Raw genomic sequence first — 24,247 nt, 5'->3', positions numbered from 1 at the left:
GTCATGTGGTAAGAGTAAGGTGGCCCTCCAGACCGAACACCAGAATTCCTTCTAGATTCTTTGTCTTTAATGATTTGTTCACCAGTCAAATTATCTTTGTCATGTCAGTATCGTCCTTTTTGAGGTGCTGAGAGGAAAAGCTTCATACTTCCGTTGCTCTACTGGGTATTTTGCCCAAAACTGTATATTCCATATCATCAAGCAGATCAATCCATAGACTGGTGGGTTGTGTCTATCTACCAGCAGGTGGAGATAGAGAGCAATCTTTTGCCTCTCTATATGTGGTCGGTCATGTGCTACCAGGAAATCCTCAGTATTCTCTGTGTCTAGCAGGTGTGTGGTCACACGCAGCAGTGCTGGCTTGGTCTCCACGCCTATTTACTTAGGCTTTGTTGAGTACCTGGGGTTGAGGGCTCTTCGTGAGCAAGTGCAAACCTGGTGGTGCCAGGTCCCTCCTTTTCTCCTCCCTCCCGCTGGCTCCGCTAAAATAAAACAAAAAACATAACAATCTTGAAGCAGTAAAGATTTTACTTGCAGCTGCTCACTAGGACACAATTCGTTGCAGCTCGGAGCAAGAAGCAGGTAATTTTACCTTTTCCTAGCGGGCAGGGGGTTCCCCAAACGTTTCCCTCGTGGATCATGGCGTCGGATGGTAAGGGCGTGAAAAAGCGCTCCCCGGACCGCAATCGCGCGGCTAGTGGGGATGCACGGGGATCGGAGGCAGAGAAGCCCTTTTTGGGTGCCCTTCCGGACTTTGCTGATTTAGCTGGTTTTTCCTCCGCCCTTCCGACGTTGGCTGCCCATGCAGCTCGGACGGCCTCTGGTATGGCCGCCTTTGAGTTGGGCAGCGTTAAGAAGATAGCAAAGTTTAAGCACCATGCTTCCCGCGTGGCTCCTTCGAGGAGTGACGCGCCGGACGCCATTTTGGATGCGTAGCGCGCCTCTCCCCCGCTCTGTGGCCCAGGTTGCAGAGGTGCACAAACGGGGTTTCTCTCCCGAGTTTATTTTGTTGCTGCATCAGGCCTTTCAACTGCAAAGCGCTGCTCCTGCTCCCCTGTCAGATATGGGGGAAGAGGCTTCCCTGATCAAGCGCCCTCGGGTGGATCTTCAGGTCTTGGGGGACTCTGTCTCCTCTGATGTAGATGAGGGCAGCGTTTCTGAGTTCTCCCAAAGGTCCCTTGGGGATTCTTTGGAGGAGGCTGATCCTCGCCCTGATGGGGGAGATGACCCCTCTGCAGCGCGGCTTTTTCGCTCAAAGGAATTGCCTAACCTGTTAGTTCAGGCTATGAGCATCTTGAGTATTTCCTCTCCGGAGGAAGGCCCTTCTTCAGCCTCGGCGGGTTCCGCTATTATGTTGGGAACCAAGCGCAGTTCCTGGACCTTCCACATCCATGAAGCCATGAAAACTCTAATTTCGGCTCAATGGGATTCTCCAGAGGCGAGCCTCAAGGTAGTCAGGGCCATGACTCGTCTGTACCCTCTTCCAGAGGGTGAACAGGAGGCCTTGCGCTGGCTGGCCATGGACAAAAAAGACGGCTTTGCCGGTGGAAGGTGGCTCTGCCCTTAAGGATTCACAGGACAGGAAATTGGAAGCGGCCTTAAAGTTAGCCTTTGAAGCGGCCGCCTTGAGTTTGCAGGCCTCGGTTTGCGGCTCCTATGTGGCCAGGGCATGCCTGACGGTGGTGCAGCGGGCCTCCCCCTCGGATCCTTTCTTGAGGGCGGATTGGCCGGTCCTGGAGTCGGGCTTGGCTTACTTGGCAGACTTGCTGTATGATGTCTAAAGGTATGTCTCAAACAGTCTCTGCCCGTCGATGGCTATGGCTTAAGCATTGGTCAGCTGACCATGCCTCCAAATCCCGCTTAGCCAAGTTGCCTTTTAAGGGCAAGCTGCTCTTCGGGGATGAGCTGGACAAGATCCTGGCGGATCTCGGCAGTTCTAAAGGCAAGAGGTTGCCGGAGGTCAAGGCAAGGACCAGCAGTGCTCGCCCTGGTTCCTCTAAGGGCTGTTTTCAAGAAGCCCGTCGGTATCGCCTGGGCAAGTCGGGCTCCTCCTCCTTCAAGCAGAGGTTCTCCCCCAGCATTCCTTTCGCAGAGACCGTCGCTCAGGAGGTTCTTCCTCCGGTCCTCCCTCAGGGTCTCGTACCCAATGACGGGGCCCTGGTCCATGGCCCAGAGCAGATAGGAGGAAGGCTGTCCTCTTTTCTGGGCAAGTGGACCAGGGTAACTTCAGACGCTTGGGTTCCAGCAGTCATCAGAGATGGCTACAAGTTGGAGTTCTGCCAGCCCCTGAGAGACGGGTTCGTGAACTCTCCCTGCAAGTCTCCCCTCAAAGTGGCAGCAGTTCATCAGACTCTGGACAACTTGCTCCGCCTTGGGGCGGTGGTCCCAGTGCCCGTAGAGCAGCGTGGCACAGGACGTTACTCCATTTACTTTGTGGTGCCAAAGAAAGGAGGCTCTTCTCGGCCTATTCTCGACCTCAAGGGAGTCAGTCGGGCCTTGCGAATACAGCATTTCCATATGGAGACTCTCCACTGTGATTGCTGCGGTACAAGAAGGAGAATTCCTGGCATCCTTGGAAGCTTATCTGCACATTCCCATTTGGCCGCCTCATCAGCGCTTCCTGCGCTTTGCAGTGCTGGGCTGGCACTTCCAGTTCAGAGCCCTCCCGTTCGGGTTGGCTACGGCTCCACGGATCTTCTCCAAAGTGATGGTGGTCATTGCGGCTTATCTCCGCAAGGAAGGAGTGCAAGTCCATCCCTACCTGGACGACTGGCTGATTCGAGCTCCCTCCTTTGCGGAGTGTGGGAGAGCGACGGACAGGGTCATTGCTCTTCTGAGCTCCCTGGGATGGATCATCAACCGGGAGAAAAGTCAGCTGCGCCCGACTCAGTCCCTGGAGTATCTGGGTGTTCGGTTCAACACCCAACCGGAGCCTCAAGCTTCAGGCCCAGGTGGGCCGGTTCCTAGCCTTCTCAGCTCCTCGGGCTTGGGATTATGTGCAACTGTTGGGCTCCATAACGGCCACGATGGAGGTAGTGCCCTGGGCCTGGGCCCATATGAGGCCACTACAGCACTCTCTTCTGAGGCGCTGGACTCCGATTTCAGAGGATTACGCAGTTCGCCTTCCCCTGGACCCGGCGGTGAGAAGGGCGCTAAGTTTGTGGCTGATGTCAGACAAGTTGTCAGCCGGTATACCTCTCACGTCCCCGGAGTGGATTGTGGCACGATGCCTGCTTGACGGGCTGGGGAGCCCACTGCCTGGGAAGGACAGCGCAGGGGATATGGTCACCGGCGGAGGCGAAGTGGTCCATCAACCTCTTGGAACTTCGGGCCATTCAGTTGGCGCTTCAAGCGTTTCTTCAGGTACTGATACTGAGGCCAGTTCGAATCCTGTCAGACAATGCCACGGCCATGGCCTATGTCAATCACCAGGGAGGTACCAGGAGCGCCCCCCTAGCCAGGGAGGCCATGAAGTTATGCCAGTGGGCAGAGGCGAATCTGGACCAGCTGTCGGCGGCTCACATTGTGGGAGTCCTGAATGTCGAGGCGGACTTTCTCAGTCTCCATACCTTGGATCCCGGAGAGTGGCAACTGTCTGCTCGGGTGTTCTTGGAGATCACGAAGCGTTGGGGCATGCCGACCTTGGATCTGGTGGCGACCTCGGCCAATTGCCAAGTGCCGCGGTTCTTCAGCAGGGACCCTCGATCTCTGGGGGGTCGATGCTCTTCTCCAGCAGTAGCCGGTACAGGAGCTTCTCTACGTGTTCCCGCCTTGGCCTATGCTGGGCAGAATTCTCGGCCGGGTGGTGAAACACCCAGGCCGGGTGGTCCTGGTGGGTCCGGACTGGCCCAGATGCCCTTGGTATGCGGACCTGATCCGGCTTTACATAGACAGTCCTCTGCGGCTTCCAGCGGAGCAGGACCTCTTACATCAGGGTCCCGTGGTGATGGAGGATCCCTCCCCCTTTGGTCTTACGGCCTGGCTCTTGAGCGGAGCGGCTGAAGAAGAAGGGCTTCTCGGACAAGGTCATCGCCACTATGCTGAGAGCACGGAAGCGCTCTACTTCTACTACATATGCCAGGGTATGGCGTACCTTTGTATCATGGTGCGAGGCAGGACCCTGTTGCCCTTCACGGCGCCAATTGCTTCAGTGTTGGCGTTCCTGCAAGAAGGCCTGGAGAAAGGCCTGTCGCTCAGCTCTCTTAAGGTCCAGGTAGCGGCTCTAGCTTGCTTCACAAGTCGCCTGAAGGGTGCTTCCCTGGCTTTTCAGCCAGATGTGGTGCGTTTTCTCAAAGGGGTTAATCACCTATGCCCTTCTCTGCACTCGATAGTGCCTACTTGGAATCTCAATCTGGTGCTGCGGGCCTTGCAGAAGCCGCCCTTTGAGCCATTATCACAGCTGTCTCTGAAGGACCTGACGTTGAAAGCGGTCTTTTCGGTGGCAATCGGTTCAGCCAGGAGGGTTTCCGAGCTCCAGGCGCTCTCGTATAGAGAGCCGTTCCTGTGGTTCAAGGAGGCAGGAGTGTCTATTCGCCCAGTGCCTTCCTTCCTGCCCAAGATTGTTTCTTGCTTCCATGTGAATCAGCAGCTTTGTCTACCCTCCTTCCGTAGGGAGGATTATCCAGAGGAGTATCGTGCTCTCAGATGCCTGGATGTTAGACGAGCTATCATCAGATACTTGGAAGTGACCAACAATTTCCGGAAGTCGGATCACCTGTTCGTGCTGTTCGTGGGCCCCCGTAGGGGTCTGCAGGCATCTAAACCTACCGTGGCACGTTGGGTCAAGGAAAGGATTGCGGCGGCTTATTTGGCCGCAGGGAAGGTGCCACCTATCCAGCTGAAGGCTCATTCTACTAGAGCACAGGCGGCTTCGATGGCAGAGTCCAGGTCCGTTGGAGGAGATTTGCAGATCGGCGACTTGGGCGTCGGCTCATACCTTCTCACAGCATTATCGCTTGGACGTGGCAGCACGGGCCGAGGCCCAGTTTGGAGTTTGTGTTGCGTTCTGGGATTTCCATGTCCCGCCCTGGGTGAGTACTGCTTGGGTACATCCCATCAGTGTATGGATTGATCTGCTTGATGATATAGAAGGTAAAATTATGTATCATACCTGATAATTTTCTTGCCATTAATCATAGCAGATCAATCCATAGTCCTTCCCGGATACCTGTACTGTTCTAGTTCAGTTATATTTCAGGTTCAAGTTTAGACTTCAGTTCCTGTTCAGGAGGACTTCAAGTTCAAGTTCTTCCACTTGGATTTCCCTGGAGTTGGGACGACTTTGTGTTACAGTGAGCTGCTGCTTCTTTCTCCCCGTTTCGACGGTGGTTGGATTCATAACTAAATTATGCCAGTGCTCCCTCCCGCTTCGTGCGGTAGTAGGGTAGCTTTGTTTCCCTCTCGCCAGGGCCGTGCCAACACGGTAAGCGAGGTAAGCATGGCAGGAGGGTGCCATCCTCTGGGGGGCGCCCCGCCGCACCATGCTTACCTCGCCCTCTTCTCCCCAGATACTTTTTCCTTTTTTTTTTGTTTACATTTACCTCTGTCCGGCGGCAGCGTAACGTTAGTGAGAAGGAGGCGGCGCTCCCCCGCCCCCGACGTGTCAGTCTTCCCTTCGCTCAGTTCCGCCTTCTTCTGACATCAGAAATGACATCAGAAGAAGGCGGGACACTGAGCGAAGGGAAGATTGACACGTCGGGGCGGGAGAGCGCCGCCTCCTTCTCACTAACGCTACGCTGCTGCCGGACAGAGGTAAATTTAAACAAAAAAAAAAAGGAAAAGAATCTGGGGAGAAGAGGGCGGGTAGTGTAGCGATCGTTTTCGGGGGGCGGGGCCAACTGCAGGGGGGCGCTGGAGACCCTAGGCACGGCCCTGCCTCTCGCTTTGGCGGTGATGGGTTAAGCCAGCTCCTCCCGCGGTTGCGGTAGCAGGACATGCCAGTTCCCCCCTCGTCAGCGGGTGTGGGTGCCCCCCCCCCCCCACTTTGGCGGTGGTTGGGTGACGGAGTGTCCCTTTGTGGGTGTAATTATCTATGTTTGGTGATTCCTGTGGATGGAGCTTTGATATCGACTATACTGAGGATTTCCTGGTAGCACATGACCACATATAGAGAGGCAAAAGATTGCTCTCTATCTGCATCTGCTGGTAGATGGACACAACCCACCAGTCTATGGATTGATCTGCTATGATCAATGGAAAGAAAATTATCAGGTATGATACATAATTTTACCGTGTATTGGAGCAATACGGTAAAAAGTAATCTAGAGCTAAAAAATCTCTCTTATTTTACTTCAAAAAGTTATCAACAAATGGCAAATTGAATTGCAACTTATCTGTGCCGTGCTGTAAGCTATGGGCTGTTCGTTGCTGCTGTCTCCCAGGGTGAGGTCCCGATGGACCTGTTTCGCGCTGGCTTTTTCAAGAGTCCTCACCAAAATTCCCTGGAAAGCTCTCGTCTATCGTCTATAGAGCAACGGAAGTATGAAGCTTTTCCTTTCAGCACCTCAAAAAGAATTGTGAAGGTGATTTCAATGTGTTTTTGATTCATGTTTAGTTTTGTTTGACAACCGTATACATTGAATCATATTCATATATTTGCACCTACATGTCAGTATCATCAACATTCAAGGTCAAGAAGGAATGACTTACAATTAATGCATCAGTCTTCAGCTGTTCTGAACCCAAACAAAATTGAAATTGTTTTTTTCAAAGTTATTAAAAGTAAAAAGTTACTTCCTGATGTGATTTTAACATCCTCATCCACCAAAAGAAGCCCTTCTATCCTTGAGAAATGTGCATAATTGTTGTCATCCAACCAACTTTTCCAGCTGTCAATTTGTCCAGAAGTGATTTCAGCTTCTCATCAGCATTCATGAAAGGTGTATCAAGCCCCTTAATTAGATAATTTGGGTCATTCAAATGAGAAAAATATCCTGCTAAATCAGTCATGTACAGGGCAAAATCTGCATTCTCAAATTTTCCACAGAGCTTCTTTTTCTTGGACTTTGAGAAAGCTGGTAACCTTTCTTTAGTGTTCTAGGAGCTCAGTAGAACCTTGACCTTCTGAATGCCAGAACTAACGTGCAGAAATATATTAAAGAAACACAGGTGTTTGAATGGGGGAGACATTTCATTTTTTGTGGGGGTGGGGGGTGTAAACGGAGTAGAGGCTGAGAGGGAGGTATATGAGGTGGTATGTGTTGTGGGGTTGTAGGAAGGAACAATGAGAAGGAAATGGCCATACTGAACTTATATGCACCAAATGAGGCTAAGGATAACTTCTTTCACTGTCACATGTTACACTTTGAGTTGTGAGCAAAAGGGTTGACCTTGCTGGTGGGGGAGGGAGGCAGGATATGACTTGCATGTTGGGAGAGGGGGATGGAATGGGTGGGGGGAAAATCCTTGGATGATCTAGAGGGGAGAGTGCTCAGGACATACGTGGCTAAACATGACTGGCTGGTGTGTTTTTCAGACTGTACCGACTTCTAGACTGCAAGACAGCTTTAGGTTTGGATTCCAAGCCCAAGTAAAAGGGGGAATTACAAAGTTAACAAAGGGAAAGGGAAATGGGACATGAAATACCGCTTTTCTGAGGAAATCATGCAGACTCATACTAAGATATCATAGAGAGCCAATACAAATTAACACCATCTACTCCTGTGTATCTGTCTTGGAATTTTTTCTGCTTGCCAAAATCTTGCTTAGGTGAGTAGGATCCCAGGAAAACATACGTAGTAAACTCAAAACGTATTATACTCTTGCATGGATATTCCAAATAAAAAGAAGCCCTCATTTAAAAATCTCCAGGAAGAAGTAGAAAAAATTGCTTCCGTCTCTTCTGTGTCTCATGACAAACCATAGGAAATACTATCAATTTACAATCCATATTTTGTCTTTCTCTTTTTTAAAAATATAGTTTAAGCATGCAGGCCCTATAAAAACTATTGCCAAAAGTCACAATCAGAGTTGCTCAAGAAACTTCAATATTAGCTACTGAATCTTGAGAGAATTCCATAGAGTCAACCATTATGTCTCCATCCTTTCCCAATGCCCCATGTCTCTCTCTGGTATGCTGAAAGAATAGGTTCTGAGATATCTTAAAATATTTAAACACCATTTCTTTTGGAGACATTCTCACTAGCTGGGGAAATTAATTTCTCAAATTAACATTCCTGATAGTTATTTTTATATTTATTTATGCATTCTTTGTATCCCACTGTTTTCCAAAAACAAGCTTCGGTTCAAAGTTGCTTACAGTTTACATTTAGGTGAATTTACAGTGGTTCTTTACATTTTTGACATAGAGAAATTACAGTGGTGGTTTACATTAATGACGTAAAGAGGTCATCAATAGCTTATGTGGTTAACTGTAGAATTTTTTGAAGTGGTAGGTTTTCAGTTCTTTTCTGAACTGAAGATAGTTAATGATACTTCTTGTGGCTTTTGGTATTGAATTCCACCATTTAGAACCTAGGTAGCTAAATTCTGTGTAGATGGTTTTGTAAGTTATGTTTCTGCAGTTGGGTAGATAGAGAAGTAAGTAGCTTCTGGTATCTTGGCTTGTATTTCTTGGGGATAGTTCGATCATATTGTGCATGTACACAGGTGCCATTCCAAATAATATCTTGAAAATGAGGTTGCTGGCTTTGAAGAGTAGTCTTGCCTTGGTTGGCAGCCAGTGTAATGTTTCGAGTAGTGGAGTTGCTCTTTTGTATTTCGACTTTTTGAAAATCAATCTCACTGCTATGTTTTGGATGGTTTGCAATGATTTTAGTGTGTTTTCCTTACACCCTATGTATGCTGTATTGCAGTAGTCTAGTTATAGTATCATTGATTGTATCATTATCGGGAATGATTGTCTGGGGAAATAATCTCTTGTCCTTCTGTAATGGAAGTGAATTTTAAAGATTGTTTTTCAACTCTGTCTTTGACCGAAAGTAACTTTTCTTGTAAATACAAAAATAAGTTGGAATGCAGAAGATAAGACACAGCTCTTACTAATTTGGTATGCAAAGGAGAGGATGGTTCTTGTTTCCAGGTCCAGCCTGGCCACCTGGAGTTGGAAATCATGTGATCATGTTCCCACAGTATGTCTTGTTTACTTAAACAGAGAAGCATTTTGTAATTTTCCTTAGCTCTAAACATGAGCTCAGAGCCTAATAAAAAGGGAGGGCTTGTCACAGCAGAGTGGGGGCTCATCTGTGAGTAGAAATACTGCGCAGAGGATCTGTTCCTGGTCCAAGAAGCTCCTGGCTTTTGCTGTGAACCGCCCCCCCCCCCCCCCAGCTGATGATAAGAGCCTGGATGTAAGGACCAGTGATGATTGTATATATAATGTATTATTGATTCTTTTCCTGGTCTAAGAACTCTTAGCATTGCTTAGATGAGACCAGTGATGTAATGATTGTTCAGCTAATCATTGTGTGTATAGAGTTAATCATTGTATATGTGCTAACCATTGTATATATCTTAATCATTGTAGAATTTAGCTCCTCTAATAAAGGTCTCATTTACTTGATACTAATCCATAAGAATCCACAGTAATTGTTGGGTAGTCTGTGTCAGTGAGGCAGACTGTAAATCCATAGCAGTTCACCTTCTCAGTTTCCATAATGTTCTGAAACATTTTGATGTTACTGCTGATATTTGACTGCCCAGTGTTAGATATTTGTCTAGGATAATTCCCAGTATTTTTAGTTATGTTTTGATTTGGTATGTTTGGTTGATTGTGAAATTTTAGTGAACTGTGGGGTTCTGTGAGCTGGAAAGAACCAGGAATTTATTTGAGTTTTCCATAAGGTCCAGGCCTGTTTTGACTTTGTCCAGTATTTCTGTGATGTTGTTAAAAGCTATGTGGATGGTGACATTCAAGTATTTTGCTGAGTGGTGCTATCATTACATTGAACAGTACTGGTGATACTGGAGATCCCTGTGGTACCCCACATTCTGGGATCCAGGAAGCTGATATTTGGTTGGACATTTTTTACAAAGTAGGATCTGGTCCTTAGGAAGCCATTGAACCATCACCACTCCACCTAGTCCCATGTTGTCGAGTAGGGCCATTTAGAGTAGTGTGTTTTACTAGGTCAAATGCACTTGACATATTGAATTGTAGTAGTAATATGTTCTGTCCTTGGCATATTAGCCTTCTGAACTTCATTATTAGGGTGGTTATGACCATCTCATATTTTCAACAGTTCCAATTTAGCTTTAATTCTGGAGATATCTTTAATCAAAGTTTTTGAACTTCTTGACTCTGCATAACTAAAGGCTTCAAACACCCCAGTTTGTTCTCTAAAGAGCCAATCTTCTGTAATTAATTCTCAAAAAGAAGTATTTTAGACTGCATATGCTTGTCTTGGGAGAGCAAAGAACTCTCCTCAGGAAGCATAATTTTAGCAGTATCAGAGATTGTAATCCAAATAGATTCCAAAGACATAATTTGTGGCTTACTCACAAGTGTTGCAGGAAACAAATTAACAACCCTGCCCTCTTCTCCACTCTCCAAACCAGCACTTGCTCCTAGGAGTAACTGGGGTAGCTCACCTTGTCAGGTTGTTATTAATCCCTCAAAGCCCGTATTTAGCCCCGCAGCATTCTCTATCAGTGCCAAACCCGGCACCAATACTTCCTTGTCCTTTTCAGTCCCCCAGGCTCTTTTCTGCTCCAGAAACTGCACAACAGGGAGAGTTGAACTAAGCTGCTCAAAGGTGTTGAGGGGGTGTTCTCACGTCTGGACTCAGTTACCTTCGGCCTCTGAGAGCATTTCGCCTCTCCTCCCAGGCCTTTTGTTCCCTGCGGACACTCTTCCATGCTGTCACTGCTCTTCTTGGAGGGTCAGAAAGGAATCAATGGGTTCAGCAACTGAAGTCACAACCGGGTGAACAGAATGCTTTGCCTTACGTTCCTTACACTCACCATCTCAAGGAAGTAAAGAAAATAGGATGGATACCGCCACCGCAGCTTGGCATGTGGTTGCCATCTTGGATCCCCGTCTGATAGCTGTGTTGATTTTAACCATACTTACTTTTAGAAATTTCTGAAACTTTCTATTTCTGGTGACATGACTAGATTATAAGCTCCATGAATCAGAGACTGCCTCTTAATGTGCATCTATACAGCGTTGTATATACCTAGTAGCAGAGTGGAAATGAAGAGCAATATAGTAATTTGCCTTTCCTGTCAGAAACATGTACATCGTTTCTCAGGTCCAAAATGCTAATGAAGACAGAACATTGTAGTTCTGTTATTATACCAGGTGTGTGTTGCTTATATTGGAAATTTGGGTTGTACTCATCTGTAAGTTCAGCCTGAAACTAAAATTTTTACAGATCATTTTTGCTGTTTTAGGTTGCAAATGCAATGAAAAATTCATTACCATTTGATGCCCCAGATACTTCTAAGCAAGGCCAGAAAGTGCTGAAGGTGGAAGTAACTCCCACAGTGCAAAGAATTTCTCGAACTGCTATCACCACAGCATCCATCCGCCGCCATCGCTGGAAAAGAGAAGGTAAGCATGCTTGCTCTGTTGCATTCCACATAGTCCTCTCCATGTTGCTCTTTCATTGTTATGTGAAGTGGCTTCTGAACTTGTGTGTCTAAAGAAAAGATTCTTGAAAACCTTTGCCACAAGTAACTGTACCCTCTAGTTAGCTGGTTTCTCTACTTTTGTATTTGGATGAGGTGGGAGAAAGACCAATATGTATGTGAGGGTGAAATAAAAAGTGTAAGAAGAGGAAATATAGCAAGAGGAGTCTCCATCCTTCAAGAAGTGGGTTGGTGTTTCTAACAGTAGTCCAAGAACAGTAGAGGATGACACAAATGACGATCAGCTGTGGTGATGGAGTCAGCAAATCTTTTTTAGAAGCATCAGCAAATGCTTCTAATAAAGATTTGCTGACTCCATTCCCATGGCTGATTGTCATGTGTGTCATCCTCTACCCTTCTTGGACTACTATTGTACGGACATAGAGGCTTTTTCCTGTTTTTGTTTCTGATTTGCTTAGTGTTTTTATTTTTATTTATTTTGACATTTGTTTATTGATTAGGGTCACAAAGCAAGTGGAAAGAGTGTGTGTGTGTAGGGGGGGATAACATGAGCTTTGCTTGGTCTGGTATTTGGTGTGCTTATACGGTGAGGAACAGAAGCATATTTCTTAAAAAAACAAACAAACATTTGTTATATTGGATATACAATGCTAATATATCAGTGTATCAAATTGCTCTGCATCAGACTGTCAATACTGCTGAATATCTACTTATTGACAATTACTTTTAAGACGGGACTGATTATTTGCGCTGATATCACCAGGACATTGTCCCATTTCTTAAAGCTGTTAATGCATTAGATTGGTTTCTTTCTCTTTTTCTCTACTTAACCCTAAGCGCCCATTCACTGTAGCTCACACTGCAGAATTGTGCAGTTAGGAGTAAAGAGGTTAAGAGGTGTATTTTCAAAGCCACTTAGACTTTCAGAGTTGCGTAAAGGGGCATTTTCGATATGATATCAAAAGTCTAACTTAGACGTTTTGCCGTAAACATCCCAAATCTGAATAGCACCGTTTGTAACAAGGTTTTGTGCTCTGTACGTTTATCTTTTCAGACCATTTTCGAGAAAAAAAAAAAAAGCACAAGTGAAAAGTGTAGAAAATCAAGCCGTTGGGATGTAGGAGGGTCCAGCATTTTTAGCAGACTGGTCCCCCAGACAACCCAAGAGAGCAATAGAGCACCCTAGGGGGCACTGCTGTGGACTTATAAATGCTCCCAGGTACAGATCTCACTGTTGCTCCCTTATCTTGCCTGCTGAGCCCTCCAAAACCCACCCAGTGCCCCCAACTGTACACTACCACAATAGCCCTTATGGGTGAAAGGGACACCTGTATGTGGGTACAATGGGTTTCTGGTGAGTTTTGGAAAGCTCACAGTTTCCACCACAAGTATAACAGGTGGGAGGAGGTATGGTCTTGGGTCCACCTGTCTATAGCGCACTGCACCCACCACTACACTATGGACCTGGCTATAACGTCTGATGATATCATAGAGGCTGGTGAGTACCATTTTTATTCACATTTTTTTTTTGGGGGGGGGGGGGAGTCAGTGACCACTGGGGGAGTATTAGACGGTCATCTCTGAATCCCTCCAGTGGTCATCTGGTCATTTAGGGCACCTTTTTGTGCCTTATTTGTTAGAAAAACAGGTCTAGACCAAAACATTGAATTGTTTGCCCTAGACATTTTGGTTTTGTTCCATTATGGCTATAAACACATCCAAGTGTTAGGCATATCGTAAGCCCTCCTTTGAAATGCCCCCGACACCCCCCCCCCCCCTTTGTGGTTTGGATGCATTGCAGACAAAATGCATAGATCGACATGTTCAAAGCAGGTTTCGAAATTACCAATTTGGATATTTTGAGAAGAAATACGTCCAAATGGTGCTTTGACACTCTTTGGATGTTTTTCTCTTTCAAAAATGAGCCCCATAGTACCCTATAGAACTTTGTAAGTCTAAGTGCTTTGAAAATGAGCCCTTTAGTGTTGTATACTTTTGTTTAATATGCAAAGAAAAAAAAACCTTGAGCATTTTCTCTGAAGGTAAGTGGAATTTCCATTCACTTAAGGGGTGATGTTGCCTTGATTTTATATTTCCAAAGCTTTTCTAGAAAGTGTTTGCGAACACTAGTGAGTATGCATCATAATTCTTGTACTTCTGCAGCTTCATGGCATTCCATGGTGACTTCATTTAGAGTGCTGCAGTTACCAGCTGCCCTTAAGAGTATATGGGGGTAATCCTGTAAATGTTGCCTAGTATTAGGCAGTGAAATGGTGGGCACTAAGCACAAATCCTATATTGGCATTTATGCACATAATTGCTATTATAGAATACTAGCATAAGTATTCATTTTAGAACCTAACTTTAGTAACGAACACTTACAGATATCAAAGGCTCACCGCTGTCAGTTATGTGCCTGACCCACCCATGCTCCTGCCCGGTCCATATCCCCTTGCATTTACATGCTTCAGAATAAGCACTAAGGTTATAGAATATTGAGTAAGTGTAGTTAGTTCACATAACTGCAAATTGATACCAATTAATGCCAGTTATCACCAATAATTGGATGTTAGTGCCAATTAGCTGCTAATTTGTCAGTTGAGTTATGTGCTTAACTATAGGTGTTCTAACATCTGTGCATGCAGTTTTGCGCAAGAAGCATACAATTGTACATGCAAGATTAGAGAAAGAGGGGGTATATGGCAGTTTTTTGTTATAAAAAAAATTTTTTTTGGCTACCAGTGTGCTCCAGAAAGTGTTTTTTTCTTAATAGCTGTTAATGTCAAAGTTTTTGCAAAAACCTGAACAAGGAATCTTTCTTTTTGGATGATTTTGTAGGTGAGTTTGCCATTTGTAGCCAGGAGTTCCTTTGAAGAGACCAGTCATTCAAGATTTTCTGGTTCAGGTTGTCCTAGATAAATTTCTTATTTAGATTTTTGCCAATTTTTCACACCATGTCAAGAAATTGGGCCAGTAGCTGCCAGTTTTTTTTCCCAGCTGGAGACCAATGATGTCCATCACAGTCCTATCAACTCTTCTTCAAGGTGCTTAGAATAGTAACGTGATGCCACCCTTAGTATCATCTGCTCAAGGATGTCATTGAAGGTGATCAAGTACTGCAAGGCTATGCTGGACTCCTGTATTGCAGAACTGAAGATTGGATCCACCAAACTGATGCCAAAGGCAAACAGGAAAGATTATGTAGTTGCATCAGTCAGTGGTGGCACACCTTTGCTGCATTCACTTCGGCAAGCTGCAGGCATGATAAATCTCCCACTTCTGTTTGAACATTGGTCGTTCAGTGCTTGAGCATATAATCACGTATGACCAAGAATTTGAAGAATTAACACCTCCTGTCAACTTTTATGCCTTGTTCTAGGAAAGTTGCATTCTGATCCACAAAGCAGCTGTACCTGGTCAATAATTTTTGCTTCCTTTCCAGGGCTTGTAATGTAATGGTCTCCAGAGGTCCAACTTCGGGATCCCTCAAAACCTGAGGAGAAGCCAATTTATTTGCTTTTGTACCTTACACCTTTGATTCTGTAGTTTGAGGAAGAACTTCAAAGCAGAGTAGCAGGGGAGGTAGCACCACATGTGAAGAATGCAGTGCAGCTTGCATTACTAGCTCTACCCCTCTTGGAGTGCATGATGACATGCCTTCAACTGCCTTCCTATTGATGTCAAGTGTGCTAAATTAGAGATGAGTTGGCTCAAATAGGAAAGATTTTCTCGCTTCATGATACTGTTTCGAGGCTTCAGGAATCAATATTCAGTGTTAAAGGGCAGTCGATTCTAGGTCAGCATGCATTCTGATCTCACATTATGAATTTTAAGAGTTTTATGCCCTGATGCTCAGAAATAAACGTGAGTGCTAGAGGTCATTAGTGCCGGACTAGCGCCCGTATTTATCTGTGCAGCATGCTCGGAGACCCTCGCCGCGGGAAGAGACAACACAAATGGCACGCTAATGTATGTAAGAAGATGTAAATGGGGGTCATCTCCTGTTCCCTCCGATGTTCAAAGAACAGTACAGGGAAGAAGGGCACCCATACCACTGCAATCCCTACACCAGCTCAAAGCTGGCATTAGGGTGTCTAGCGGTCCCTATTCTATTTAAAAAAAAAAAAAAAAAAAAAAAAGCCAGCCTGACGATTTTGGTCTTTGGAGAGGGTGGGGGGGGGGGGGTCTGGGATCCACCAGACAAGGGCTTTAGGTCTTTGGAGGAGTGGAGGAGGGGTCTGGGGTCCACCAGAGCTTTAGGCCTTTGGAGGGGTGAGGGAGCCTGGGGTCCATCAGGGCTTTAGATCTTAGGGGGTGGCTGGCCACCAGACCACCAGGGCTTTAGGTTTTTGGAGGAAGGAGTGGGCCAGGCCAGGTTTTCTTTCTTTTTTTTTTTTTAATTTAAGAGGGAAGAGGTTGGGGTTAGAACTGCGATATGTTTTTGTGCACATGCCCAGACACTACCCTCCCACTGACCCCCCCCCCCCCCCCCCCAATACTGAGTGCTATGAGCATGCCTACATTTGCTTCTTAGAGTTGTTCTGGGGCACTGTTCCAGTTCTATTTCTAGTTTTGAGCATCGGGGCCTTAGATCCCCATAAAGAATAGAGGGTATGGTTGTCAACCACCCACTCTCTGAGCTCTCTGCTCCATAGCAAGTACTTAAGAATGAAAGCTGGCTATGCTATCTAGATTTGAAGAAAGCCCACACTCACCTAGAAATATTTTTGCGTGTGTGTGTGTTTTTTTTTTAATTAAAAGAAAGAAGCCAAAAGTACAGAAAAGAGAATGTGGTTATACCTACAGTGATATGAAAAATTCTCCTCCCCTCCTGATTTTCCCTATTGTATATATGTCGCACTGAATTGTTTCTGATCTTCAAACAAAATGTAATATTAGACAAAAAGAACTTGGGTAAACACCTGTTTTAAAAACCTTTTGAAAAATGATTTCATCTTTGGTGCCCCAAATGCTCAAAATCATTGCTCATACTGTACCACAGAAAAACTTGATACCACAGTAATACAGCATATCAGGCAGTGGTCCTAGCAATCTGTGCCTGGATCAGTATTTGTCATAATTTGTTGTGCCAGTTTTTGCCAGCATATAAGGGATCTAACAGAAATAATGATCTGTTAAAAGAACTGGAACAATCTAACAGATAAGGAAACTCGGTGCAGACTAAAAAAAAAAATGAGATAAAGGAACATGAGTCTTATATTCATAAGCTCCCTCTCCCAGATTTTCTGTAAACCTTTGCAAATCTGGTAGCAGTTTATAAAACTGGGAAGCAGTGTGTTTAAGGCTGCATTATTTGGTGCAGGCCATTACATGATTGATCTTGCCTGTCATAATGCTATGAAAAAAAGGTAGCCTGGCGTTCAAAGCAGTGCTACTGTTGTATCCATTTAAATTTGTGAGAGACTGAGACACCTATATTTATTTTAAAAAAATTGTACATGCTTTTTTAACCCAGGTATGATAAAGTGGAAAAAATACAAAACATACATACAATACACATTCTTCTGGTCCATTAATAGGAATCCATCCACCTCTCCCATTGAACCCCTCGCCTTCTCTAAAACAGCTGAATACAAATTAACTTCACTGTCTGTCTTCAACGTGGCACTTTGGTTGAAACTGCAGCTGCTCCACAATACAGCAGCTCGGCTAATTTTTGGAGCTAAAAAATATGATTGCGTTATGCCACTAATCCCACCCACCCAAGCAAGCAAAAAAAAAACCATAGAACACACACCACATTGTTTGTGACAGTTTAATTGGCTCCCTATTAAGGAGAGAGTTGATTTTAAATTGGTAACATTAGTATATAAACGTTTGTATGGTATGAGTCCAGGTGGTTTGTTCACTATCTCTCATTTCCAATTAACCGTATAAATTCCCACTACCAAGCTTTGTTGAAACTTGACTTTCCTTCAGTAAAATCTATTTATTTAAAATTCTTTTTGGATATCATGGAATTAAGCAGTGGAATAATCTCTTGGTGGGTTTAAGATGAATTTCATCTTCATTTCTTTTATGAAAAGTTTTTAAAATGTATTATTTTAATTGTTATTATGATGCACTTGCTTAAATTGTAATATACTATTATTGTCAATTTGTGTATCTGGTTAGATGTCTATGATTTATCCACCTAGAATCTATTGATGAGATTAGTGTAGACTATAAATCACTAGAATAGACTAGAATAGGCCACAAGCTGGTCCTTAATCCTCAAAAGACAACAGCTTGTTGGATTTCTGGTCACCTAACCGCCTACTATTATTCACGTTCTATTTGATGTACCAGCTGAACCTGTCAGCAGTCCAAATACTTGGATGTGTTCCTTGACTCTAGACTGCCTTTTTCAGCTCAAATTGCTTTTGTTTTGAAATCATGTTTTTTTAGCACTTCACAAACTTAGGGCCCTGTTTATTAAGGTGAGCTAGCGTTTTTAGCACACGCTAAACATAGAGACATCCATATATTCTTATAGGTGTCTCTAGCATTTAGTGCACGCTAAGAATGCTAGCGTGGCTTAGATCACAGGGCCCTTAGGTTCGTTTTCAGTTATCTCGAGTTCTTCTCTTAACACCTTATTCCATGCTTTTATTGGCCCTCAACTTGATTACTGTAACATTGTGTATGCGGGCAATTCCAAATCTAACATAAAAAAGAAGCCAAATGTTACAGAATGCAGCTAAAGAGGATCCACGTACTCAATAGATCCCACAGGGCAGCAAACAGAGAAAAGAAGTGGGAAAAGTAAACCAGGCTTATCCAAAGAACTGGGACCAAACAAATAATTAATAATAAAATCAACACAGTTTATTAATGTTTCCTTAGAAATGACTTGACACAACGTTGTGTTTCGGCCTGGCGGCCTGCATCAGGAGTCTTATGTCTTAAGGAAAGACTGATGGTCTAATTTTACATTTAGGTTAAAAACAGAAGGCCTGAAATAGCAACATAAAGTTGGTCTTAAACTAGACCGTTGTGTCAAACCGTAAGGCACTGGAATAAGCACTAATGCAATAGTGAAGCAAAAAAAAAAAACAACACAGAATACAGCAGCATGAGTCTTGTGTAGGGCAAAGCAGAGACCATATCGCTCCCCTTGTCAAGAATCTTTACTGGCTCCTGGTTGAATAAAGGATACATTTAAAAATTTTCTTTAACACACAGGGCACTTCACATGGGTTTACCTGACTACCTTGCCCCGCTTATGATCCCTTACAGTGTGGTACTTTACCTCTATTCTATTAATGAATATAGACTTGTTCTTAGTAGTCCTGCTAAGGCGTATTGGGAATCTATTAGAAAGAGCGCCTTCTACTTTCTGACTCCATTTTTATGGAACAGCTTACCTCTCTGACTACATTCAGAGGCCTCTTATAAATAGTTTAAAAGTGGGTTAAAATCCACTTGTTCTCTCAGGCCTTTCTGACCTTAAAGTTTTTATTGTACAATTGCTTTGATTTGTGCTATAAAAAAAGGCGATTGTAACAAATACAAATAAACATGAATATATTTCACAGTACAGGTGTTGCTATTGAAAAGGCCCTATTTTTCCATTGCATTTTCTGAATCTGGCTTTAGTAAGTGTCACGCCAGAATAAAGAGAATTGTCTGACTAGATTTTAATGCCCTAGTCTTGCCATTCTATTTTTTTTAAACAAGGTAAACTAGATGATTTAAACCTGGTATGTTGAATAGCAACACTAACAGTTGAAATTATACTTGCTTAACTATTGGTAACCAGTGTAGAACAATGAACAGATATCTGCTTTAAAAGCATGGTTTTCTTGCTTTCTGTGATTTAGACATATCTTTAGCTATTCCTCTGTTGCAAGAAAACACCACCTCCAGTATAACACACACAACCTATGGGCCTGGCATCAGCTCCCTAAGTATTTACAAGGTATCTAGTCAGTGGTGTGCTGGAGCCGGTTGTTATGTTTTCTGAAATTTTGTGAGCTGGTTATTGCGCCAGATCAGCTAGGGCAGGAGCGATTTTGTGTTTCCCCTTTGTTTCAAAACAACTCTTAGCTAAGGACTTCTGTATATGTGACTGGTTACTCTTTGTCTTCAGAGAAGGTATAGTTTCTTATTTGCTTTAAAAAAAAAACTTCCATAAAGATACTTTTTTTTTTTGCCCTTTAGTTAACCTTTAAGCACTAATGCATATTGTGGGGCTGCAGGAGTGCAGGAACTATGGTGTTATGATCACAAGTATTTATAAACATTTTGTTAGAAAGTTCTGGAAATTGTCCACTTGTTGCCAAGTCAGTGATAATGAGATTAGTGATTTTCAGCTTTTGCAGGCAGGTAGCTATGCTTTATTTAAGGTAGTACTTCACTTGTTCCTGTTGTTCTAGCCATTATACTTTTATTATTTATTCTACTTGTATTGATTTTAGTATTTTGATTATTTTTTGGAATATTTATTTTTACTGTTTGTTGATGCTGTTGTGGTTTTGAAATATAGCACCTCACCTTGGGTTTAGTATGATGTAAAAAAAAGATGTCTTAAAAATAAGATGATGATATATTTATAAACCTGATAAACTACTGAGTACTTGAACAAAAGTTTCTAAATGTTCTGTGTATTCTTTGAAACTGTTTAGCTTACCAGCACCATTAAAAGCTCTGATTTGTAGCTTCAATTGACTGGAAAACATTGTGAGATCAGTTTTAGCTGTGGGTTGTTTACAAATATAAACCAGTGCTATCTGTTTAAGTACCGCTGCAGAAAATCTACAGATAAAGCTAAACTGATAGGATGTCAGTTTTAGAACTTTCAGTTTATGAAGTACTATCGAAGTAAATCAGTTTTTTTTTTATCCATGTAGCAGCTCAGTATTGATGCTTAAACAAATGTTTTTTGCTAACCCTGGAACACCTCTAGCCACACTTTTTTTTTTTTTTTTTTTTTTTTTAACCAATAGCTTTGGTCATTTAGGAGCCATTTTACCAAGCCACGCTAAAAAGTGGCTGGTGCTGTTGTCTGCACGTGGGTTTTTCTACTTTTAGTGTGGCGATAACCGGCTAGGTCTGCAGCACCAACACCCCCCCCCCCCCCCCCGGAAATTCAGTGCTGGTGGCTGGATACGGCCCTGGCATTGAATTTCTGGGTTTGCCAGTGACAGTGGGAATTACCCAGTCTAATTCCTTCAGTTTCAGTATCAGGGACTAAGTGTCTTCAATAGGTATGGAAAGTACAGAGAAAGCATGAAGCTGATTAAAAAAAAAAATAGAGAAAATAACTCCTCACTCCCTAACTGCTGACTAACTCAGCATCTCATCTCTAGTCATTCTGTGACACCTTTCAGATCCAGCTCCTTCACTCACTTTTGATGTATCTACTTTCAAGCTTCTTCGCTCACCTAGTGATGTCTCCATTTCCTAATTCCTCCAGTAACCCCTTAACCTCTTCTCTGGTGACTTGCCCATCTTGTCACTGCCACACTGAGGCTTCAGCATATGCCACTTCACTACCTCTTCCACACTACTGACGCTTCCGTTTTCTTGCTATATTTCTCCTCCTCTTCCTCTTTCTTACCCCAATGCAGGGACCCACTATCCCATCCTTTTCCTTCCCTTCCTAACAGAACCTGGTGCAGATTTTTCTTTTCATCCACCCTCATTTCTCACACCCCCTTACCAGTCCCCAACATTCCTGACCACGAGTGTAAGATATTTAAGGGTCCAGGAAAATGGGAGCCTGGACAAGCATCTCACAAGAGGGAATAAGTGTCATTGGGTGGATGACCCAATGGATGAGGAGGTGGGTTGTAGTGGAGAGTTGAACATTGAAGCAGAAGGTGAGCCCCTGGCGTTGGTGGGTGGATGAGCACTAGGAGATGATAGGAGAGGACGGAATAGACCTGTAATTGGGAAGGGGTTATCAGCCTGTGAAGAAAAGCAGACGTCAGTTTAGGGGTGCAGTGAAGCAGTACCTGGGGATGAGGCACATCCCAACTTGAAGAAGTCTATCATTTGGAGCATGCATGCTGAGCACCCTTGTTACTTGATTTTTAATACATCTATTTCACACACTGTTTACTATTACACAATTACTTAGTTTTTGTTTCTAACCTGAAATTCTTAGTGCACACTGTGTGCTCACACTGTGCTAGAATGCCATTTCCCTTGTTGAGCAAGTACATATAAACTTGTTGAAAATCATACTGGTCAAATTGACCCAAATACAAAATGTGGAATAATTTTGTTATGCATATCTAAAAAAAGTTAGGAGGGGAGACTATTATTGCATAGTAGTTCAATATTGGATCCTTTTCAGATTATTTTTATATATTGTTTTTAATTCATCAAATATGTGAACCTCTTGTTATGATGCACTTGAGTAAAATCAAATACATTTTTTGGAGCTAGAAAAATGTATTGCCACATTTTTCTTATGTCTGTTTTTAAGGCTGTCCTATGTTCCATTGGTGACACTCAACCTCTAGTTTGTACTTGGCTTTGTGACTGTGACCATGAATGAGAGGTTATTTCTGTACATAGCACAGTCATCTAAAGTTTCTCTTTACTTGTACCAGGGTCGTGATGCTTGGCAAGAATTGGAATAGTACAGAAGCACTAAAATATTGTATGTTGAATCCCAGATGGCTTTGACTTCTCAAACGAGGTTGACTTCAGCACTCCTGATTCCCTGATCCAACTCGGCTTCACAGACCTAGGGATCAAACATGAGCGAGAGGTACTGCTGCGCAGGACCCTTGAGCATGGCTCACCGGAGCCCATCTCTGCAGTGGCCACGACTGAGGGTAGGCCAGTGATGAGGAGGCAGAAGTCAGTGAGGCAGTTGCTGGAGGAAGAATCTGGTTCTTTATCCCCAGGCAAACTTACATTCCATTTTAGGGTGGATTTCCATTACCCTCAGGTGAACTAGCTTCTCCTTGCAATGCAAACAACCCCTATATGTCCTGCACCAGGTCAGGTACTATGTTTTGCTTTAAGTGTACAGGTCTGGATTTTGCATCCCTCTGTGCTGAAAAGAACAGCTTGGCATGGCTAAAGATGTTAAGGCAGAAGACGTTGTCCAAAAGCTACGCAGTTGCTTGGATATTTCTCATTACTGAGCATGTTTATGCTTATTTCAGAAAATAAAACACAGAATAATGTAGGTATCATTCAGCATAGTTTAGATAAGAGATATACAGATTTCACAGTCATTTTGCATGGGCTAAGGCAAGTACTGCCTGTTATCTGACTTTTAGTACTGGATGACTCTTCTCATATTTTAATTTCTAATCTTTCTGATATAAGACTTATCATCCAGTAGTTAATTTATATTGAATGGGCTAAGTGCTGTAACTGGAGATACAAAATCTTTGCTTCCAACCATCTCACTTTGAGTTGTGACTTGTCATAGGCCTATAATATTGAAAGTTGTTGCCAAAATAAATGTAGGCCTCCATAATAATTGGCATCTTCTATGAATGTGTGTGAACTTGATTTGAGCAGATAACTTACATCACACCTGAACCATGTTATATGGATCTGATCTGTGGCTTTCACACCTGGAAAGAAATGGGGAACACGAGCATTTCTCTCAGATCAGATTGTTCCTCTGAAACAATTGGAATTGCCAAGTTAATGGGTGGTACTTCAGGATAGTATACCACCAGATCTCCCTTCTTAGAGCAGTATTATAGGAGGATATACCATACATAGCTTTTTACAGAGTGAGTTTGATCATGCTCAGTATATAAGAAAGCCCTATTCTACAGTGGCTTTATCAGAATTAACCATGAGTTGCATGTGCATGATCTGAGGGATATGGCAAAGTCTTGCCTGCATTGTGATGAAAAAAAAAAACAAAAAAACAACCTCCCGAGAATGGTTGCTAGATTTCCTTTTCCTCCAGTTCTTTTGTCTTTAGCATCCCTGTTGTTTGGTTTGATCTTGGATGCATTTTATATGTTGGATTTATCATACGAGAATATGTGCCTTCTGTGTTTCTATATTGAGAATGCTTGCCATATATATGTCATTTAGTTTCAGTTCTGCTTGTGAGTATTTAAGTGTTCCCTAATTTGTGAATCACTGTGAAGAAATGAGAGCTCCCAATTGCTTGTGAGGCTTCTTTCTGACTTCCATTTAATTGTCTCCCAATATATGAATGAAAATGACACAGTTTAAAGTTGATGAACAGTGAATTAGCAGTTTGGAGCTCAAAAGATGTCATTTGTGCAACTGTTAAATTAGAACATTAATTTTCCACATGAAAGGCTGAAGCATTCAAGTGTTGACTTTCCTTTATATTCCTCTATAATCAGTGACAACACCATTCTGTTCCCTTATTTTCTGATAACATTGATTATATAAAAAACACATTTTAACCTTGTATTTTATTTGCTCTGTGTCGTAAGAGTGGGCAAAAATGATTTTTATCACTTGAAAGTGGAGCAGATATCTCATCTTTAAAGTATAAAATAGCAAAGTAATATATAATTGAATCATGTAGAAAATTATAATTCATATATTTTTGCATTGTGAATATAAATGAAGTTGGCAATACTGTGTAACAGGTAGTTAAGATGTTTCATTTTTAATCAAAAAGAACCACAGCCTGGAAATATTCAGAGCTTGTATTTATATTTTAAATGCAGGGCTGTTTTTGAGGGGGGTGGGTATTGAGTACCGGCACTTTTTCCATTGTCTGCTAAAA

General features: G+C 43.4%; 1 protein-coding gene across 4 annotated transcripts in view; it reads left to right on the top strand.

Annotated features, from left to right (window-relative positions):
• Positions 1-24,247, top strand: part of FAM126B (family with sequence similarity 126 member B) — a 213,258-nt gene that overhangs the window by 160,206 nt on the left and 28,805 nt on the right. For all 4 annotated transcript variants that reach the window (XM_030209927.1, XM_030209928.1, XM_030209930.1 and 1 more), the window contains one exon: positions 11,353-11,512. In XM_030209927.1, the coding sequence (XP_030065787.1) occupies positions 11,353-11,512 (160 nt within the window). The remainder of the gene's footprint in view (positions 1-11,352; positions 11,513-24,247) is intronic.

Source organism: Microcaecilia unicolor, chromosome 7, assembly GCF_901765095.1.
Source record: "Microcaecilia unicolor chromosome 7, aMicUni1.1, whole genome shotgun sequence".
Classification (NCBI taxonomy): Eukaryota; Metazoa; Chordata; class Amphibia; order Gymnophiona; family Siphonopidae; genus Microcaecilia; species Microcaecilia unicolor.
Note: the sequence above shows the minus strand (reverse complement) of the source record. Positions and strands in the feature narration are given on the sequence as shown.